The sequence below is a fragment of the Apteryx rowi genome, unplaced genomic scaffold, assembly GCF_003343035.1.
Source record: "Apteryx rowi isolate R43461 unplaced genomic scaffold, aptRow1 scaffold_193, whole genome shotgun sequence".
Classification (NCBI taxonomy): Eukaryota; Metazoa; Chordata; class Aves; order Apterygiformes; family Apterygidae; genus Apteryx; species Apteryx rowi.
In genome coordinates this window covers 1,181,089-1,187,799 of record NW_020448230.1, presented here as the reverse complement: position 1 = coordinate 1,187,799, position 6,711 = coordinate 1,181,089, and the positions used below count along the sequence as shown (strand labels likewise).

Sequence of the window (6,711 nt, the reverse complement as noted above, 5' to 3'; positions counted from 1 at the left end):
TGGAGAAGAGAAGGCTGAGAGGAGATCTTATCAACGTGTACAAGTATCTGAAGGGAGGGTGTCGAGAGGATGGGACCAGACTCTTTTCAGTGGTGCTGAGCGACAGGACGCGAGGCAACGGGCACAAACTGAAACACAGACGCTTCCATCTGAACAAGAAAAGGTTAAAGTTTTGTGGCAAGTAAGAGTTTCTTTTTCCATGTTACTGACTAAATAGAACAGGGAGGGGTTATATACATGTTACAGGGTGTATGGGAAAGTGCGGAAGAATGTCAAGGAGATAGGYGATGGAAGCTAGCCAGACCATTCCGTGGGAAAAGGAGCATCAACAGGACATGTTGACCCATAGCCATGTAGCTGGGCCTATGCCAGTGTGGTGTGCACCTGGGCTTTGACTCGAGATTAGCGATGAGTTCAATGTGCCACTGCGCATGTGTATAGTACACAAAAACCACGTATAGTGCCCCCCCGGCGTTCCTCACCATGGACCGACGCTCAGCGGTGCCAGGGACTCTCCTGCTCCTTTATTGCTTCGATCGGGAAATCGCTGGGGAACCCCCACTCAGATGCAGAGGTAATAAACGCTCGGTATCAACCTTAGTGTGCCTTGTGTTTGTGTATCTGTTCCTGCCGGGAGTCCAGGCATCGCCCCCGCCAGACCCTTACACAGGGTTAGTTGAAAAGTAATATAAAGAAAGTAAAAACCCTCTCTGTTCTATCATACTCCTTAAGTATGATAGAACTTACTCTTTCTATAAAAGAAAGCTGCCAAGATCTTGGGAAGCAAAAGTCTACCAAGAGAGTATCTTAAYAGATATTTGTTTCAGAGCAGAAGGGCTTATGACAGAAGCAGCAATCCTCATGTTAGGGAAAAAAGGCCTCAAGTTTGAGTTCATCAAACAAAAACAGAGGCACTGCAAGTGCAGTAGACAGGGCTGACAGCAAGGGGAGAAGTGACACTAGACTGGGACACAGCCTGTGCCTGTGTTCCCTCTCACAAGCCTTCCTAGCAATTACACCCTCTGTGACCACAGGCCCCAGACCACTGTCAGAATGCACCCAGGAACAAGTAGAGGTACCTCAGAGCCCTGTAACCTCCTCCGCTTTACATGGCCACAGTGGCATTTGAGTACAAACCCAGCTGACACCTGTCATCACAGATTACTACACTATGAGTATTTTTCTTGAGTTTCATACAAGGTTTTGCTAATGCCAATGTACAAGTTCCTTTTTGAGAAAAGCAAAGCCATTGAAACCCTAACTTGATACAAAAAGAAATTCATGCACATTTAATACTCTAATGCCCCAATATGCCCATAAAACATACCATGCAGCTAGGTCCTACCGGCTCTTGTCCCTCTCGGGACCCAAAGTGAAAATGGCATGGGCCGCCTACCTTAGCTCTGCAATTTGTGATTTTCCTAAGGATACGGCCCTGTCGGTTGTGGTGAGCCAACCTAACTGCTCGCTGCTGCTAGAAGGGGGAAAGACTTCACACCCCCACCTTGCTCCCGCCTCCCCAACCTGCCATTGACACGTGCTGGCTCTGGCATTGATGGGCTCCTTGCGAGACGCTTCAGCTGAGTCACCCAGCTAAGAACTATCCAGGTTAGTTATCTGCCAAGCGTGGGAGGTACAGAAGTTCACAGACAGACCTAATGAGCAATGGAGAGATGGAAGGGAAGGGGCAAGACTGCATGTACAGCAAGTACAAAGGAAAGAAAGGGGACGCACGGTAAATCAGGACCTGCCCTTTGCAGTGACAGCAAGCAATAGATTGGCATAGCTGCCCATGCCACTTTAGCTAAAAATAAATAAATAAATAAATAAATAAAAATTCCACATTCTACCTCCACCCTCTGGAATGAGGAACTTAACTGCTTAACTGCAGCAGATCAATGACAAAAAAATATATGCAGTGAAAAATAGTTTTGAAAACAGATTGGAAAACAGCATTATCATATCTTTTTTAATTGTGTAAATATAAAATTAAACTACATAGCTTCTTGATTCTACTTCAGATACTGAAAGACAAGAGGAATTATGAGGTAGCTGAGGGATAGGACTAGCTAACATAAACACTCTTAACTGAGACTCCAAGAAACTTTTTTTAAATCTAGATTATCCTTCTTTGTTGATGAAAGAAATCAACAGTTGTCTCAAGATCTTATGCATATAATGAAAGAAATAAAAAAAAAAGAATTGTAAGTTATTCCTAAACAAATATATACATATTAAGACAATGCAGAACTATCAAAATCTAACCTACCTGTGATATTTTATTGTCATTTATTGCAAGGCGTTTTAATGAAGGAAACATTTTAGTCTTGCATCCTAGGGAAAAGAGTAAGTTTACAAGACAATAATGAAAACTTCAAATAAACAGTATGATAAAGCTATAAACAAACTGCTTCTTTTACATACCAAATCCAGCATCAGGAAAGTGTATAGAAGATATTCCAGTGTTTCTAAGTATTACCTGTTCTAATCTGCAATTTAACAGATACAATGATTACTATATTTGGTATGGAAAGTTTTTTGTAAAAAAAAAAAAAAAAAGTACTTTTTTTTTTAAACAAGACTCTAATAAACTTTTGATATGATGCATTACAACTGACAAATTAACAGCAGCTTCACAGCCAATATCCAGACTTCATCAGGGTGTTCAGGGAATAAATCTTTCAGGGAACATGTGCAATAGTTTCAAATTTTCAAAATGACTCCTGGACTTAAAAGGAGTGATTTTCCAAATGATTTTTTTAAATAGCTTGTTGATTCCTCATAGTTGCTATTTTGGTGTGAAGCCCAAGATAATAACTCTGTCAATTAGCAAGACTACCTTATTAGTCCTACAATTTTCCAGTCACTGTAATTGAAGTACTCTAAAAAGGAAGGAAGAAACACCAGTTTTGCCTGGATAGTAAGCCCAAGAGCAGAAAATCATAGCTCAAAGACCAAAAATACCATTAAGACACTGCTACTGAGAATACAGTAAAGCAGAGAAATCTGAGTAAAGGATAYTACCACAGACAATCTTTTAAGAAAGTGAAAAATACATTTATCTAAGACACTAAGRGAATTATATCTTTTTTTTTTCTTTTTTTTTTTTTAACATTTTGAGGAACATCTCTTTCAAAGTTTTTAAACCATCCCCAGAAAGCACTGAAAATTCCCCCCCCAAAAAAGAGTGCTTATGTGGGGGACACACAAATATAAACATAGTGACACACTTCTACCAGTATAGTGACAACAGTAACCTTCACCATAGTTAATGACCAAGAGATGACAGAGAAGGGGGAAGAATCATTGCTACACTTTTTTTTTTTATCTCCCTCTAATCCCTTTTTGTTTTGTTTTGCAAGGGAAAAATACGCAGACAGCATGGGTATAAGCTGCTCATGGAAACTATCTGCCACCAAGGATCGTTAGCGTGCCGGCCTCAAGAGCAACACGTTCCAACAAACTGCCCTCCAGCCTTCTGCAGGCTGGCCCAGCGGCTGTGCTGCTGCTAACGAACCTGCCCTGCACTGTCACGCTCAGAGCACTGCACTGTCCTCAGAATAAGAAGCCATTTCCACAGCTCCTTTGCTTTGGCAATCCACACAAACTCTACAGGCCTGTCATCTTGGATAAAACTCTGTACATGCACATATACAACGAACTTAGTAATGTGATGAATCACTTCAGTTTCGTAAGCAAACAATAAAGTTAAAAAATGTCTTACTATACAACAAAAATAAGATTATGCTAAAATAGTTCAATTAAATCAATTAGTTACTCTCCTCAAGAGGAAAAAAATGCCTTTATTTCAAGAATTCGTAAACCTTCTATGCAACATCAATATTATCATACTTCAGTCAAAAAAAGCTATGGAGACAAATGAATATCCAGGACAAGATAAAGAATTTCCAGCAGATTTGTTTAATAGCTACCTGGGAAGATGTGCTATTAGATGCAGTTGATTTCCATCCAGTAATTGGTTGTCTGAAAGGTCTAACAACTTCAGGGTCTGCAGGACATTTTCAGGCCTGCAACATTAAAAAACAAAACAAAACACAAAAGCAGAACATTTAAAGTTATTTTCTAATGAAAACAATGATTTTCTAAGTATATAACTGCACGCAAATAAATGTGTACATATATAAATGTTTTAAAGTACATCATGTGAAATTCCCACCATTTATTTTACAATTATATCATGTGATGTAAACATTACAGGAATCTAGTTTGAGGTTTATCTGCTGCATAACTTTAGAGTACATCAGCCACAAGAGACTGACTTATGCTCATGTTACTCTTCTTACCTTTTCAAAACTGTAATATTATTAGAAGTAAGGTACAATTCTTCAAGTGCTGGCCATCCTGGAGCACAAAGAAGAACCTAAGAGCAAAACTTCATTTAATATAACCAATGTTGGGAAAAATTATTCCAGAAATCATATTTTATACAGATTTATTTAGAATGTGTTCAGACCAAGCCATAGTTCTCAAAAACAGAGAAATAAGTATTACAAATTGCCTAGCCCTTTCTTTCTTCCAACTGGCTCCTTCCTGTGTCTGTATCTACTAGCACAGATGAAGTCAGAAGGCTTCTCTACAGCACAAGGCTTACTGATCCAGGCTTGAGGCATCTTGTAATAACTTTACACTATCATGTCACCAGAATTTTTTTTGAACCCCATTTGAAATTTTCCTTTTGGTTCCCAAAATGGAGAATCTTGGGGAAAAAATATTAGTGTTAACTGAGCAATGTTTCTTACATAGAAGACTCTGAAAGTGTTCCACTGTTATCTGTAGAGCTACCTTAAACTACACTGATCTTGAAACTGAGTTTATTTTATTCAATAGTCTTGAAGAGATCAGATATGCCCTATTACGAGATGAATAACTGGCAATATAAATTCTACCACTAATGGCTTTTGAACTTCTACACATCCCATCAGGACTGACAAACTTTAAATGTTATAATTTATCAGAGCTTCAAGGCTTCTCTGTCATGGGACTGTGCCAGCACATGAAACCACTAAAATCCAAGAAATTGCAGTAAGTCAGCATATAACATGAAGTTTTCAAGTATGCTCAAGAACATAAATTAGTTCAACAAGGCTGCAAATTCAACCAAAATACATTTGTTCTAAATTTTATGTCCTGAAATTACTACATAAAAATGATAATTTTACTTAAAGTCAAATAAGTAAATAAAGTAAAAGCAGATCCAAGGTTTTGGGGGCATAGAGACACAGACATACACATGCACAGCAGAATCATCTAAGACCCATTTTCACATGAAACTAGGTTACAAAGCAGTGAAGTTCAGTGATCAAATTCAACTTGTTATGGATATAGCTAACTGATTCTCCACTATCCTAGCCACCAAAATTCCTCCTCTCGTCAACTCTTCTTCACTCTTAGTTACATTTTGTTCTGTACAGCAAATATCAAGACTGAGACCTTTTCAAGTTGCAGCACAGAAACATCAATATTCTATCTCTTTCAATTTGTATACAGTGATTCCCAGGGTCAACAAGACAGACCAAAAAAAGCTTAGCTATCCCCCCAAAACGCATGCTAGAGATGTGGAAGCCTGAAAGGAAGTCTGCAAATGAATAGAAAATTGAGGTATATCAAGGAGCGCTCAAAGATTAAGGCAATAGCAGAAAAAGTGAACAAATTATTTGCATGTTGACTATAGAGGACCTTCGCAGGATTCCCACACAAAAGCCTTGCTTTGTGTTGGATGAAATCGAAAAACTGCATCAAACGGACATATCAGAAGGCTTTTCAATAGACTGACCAAATGACTAGCAAATTGCCAAATTTTCCACTATTGCGTAAAACTCTCTATGTGCAGGAACAGAAGTTCACAAATCTGATACCAAATTAATACTCAGGAAAGATTAGGAGCTATAGATAATTTGGCGGGGAGTTTAGGAGGAAGAGTTAATGGAATAGCCACTGCTGATCAAAAAAGCAAAATGGAAATCCAGGACTTATTGTAAAAGAAATAAAAACAACAAGAAATAATTTGTCACCATGTAAGTCCATGATGTTCCTGCATGTTTAGTCTTTTCATCTCAGGAAGCATATAGTATAAATGGGAAAAGTACAAAGAAGCATAACAAGAACCATCAAGGCTATGAAATAGGGCATAGCTATTCTCAGGTTCTTGCATAAAAATATATAAGGAATTATTAAATGAAATTATCAGGCAGCAAGATCAAAAACCAAAAAGTGGTATTTTTCATACAGCACATAATTAAACTCAATGTTAAAAGATACGGATACCAAAATTTTTTAATGATTCTTAATACAATTGGATAAATCATGAAACAAAAATCCACTAGTTAAACTGACTAGACTAATTAAATACAGATTATAGGCTCCAGCTCAGTGCTTGCCCACTGCCAGTAATTTTTTCCCAAATACCTGCTACTTGCCAGTGTCAGAAACATGACATTGCATCTCTGATCTAACCCAGATTTTTCTTTTACCCTGTATGATAATGGGTAATTTTATAAATATTTTAGTTTGAGAATAGAATGACAAATATAAGAGTATGATCTAAATCACCAATGAGAAAAAAGTAGGCTTTGGAAGCCATAAATATAAATTCCTCTCAAACCTATTAATTCAGTTTCTATTTCAATGGTTTCTAACTAGAAGATATTTTACAGCACATCTTTGCCGCCAAAGATTATATACTATGTTTTA

General features: G+C 37.9%; 1 protein-coding gene across 6 annotated transcripts in view; it reads right to left on the bottom strand.

Annotated features, from left to right (window-relative positions):
• The window catches only part of TBCE (tubulin folding cofactor E), a 34,135-nt gene that overhangs the window by 6,307 nt on the left and 21,117 nt on the right, over positions 1–6,711 (bottom strand). For all 6 annotated transcript variants that reach the window (XM_026062804.1, XM_026062806.1, XM_026062807.1 and 3 more), the window contains 4 exons: positions 4,305–4,381; positions 3,933–4,028; positions 2,425–2,489; positions 2,270–2,334 (listed from right to left, as the gene is read on the bottom strand). In XM_026062804.1, the coding sequence (XP_025918589.1) occupies positions 2,270–2,334; positions 2,425–2,489; positions 3,933–4,028; positions 4,305–4,381 (303 nt within the window). The remainder of the gene's footprint in view (positions 1–2,269; positions 2,335–2,424; positions 2,490–3,932; positions 4,029–4,304; positions 4,382–6,711) is intronic.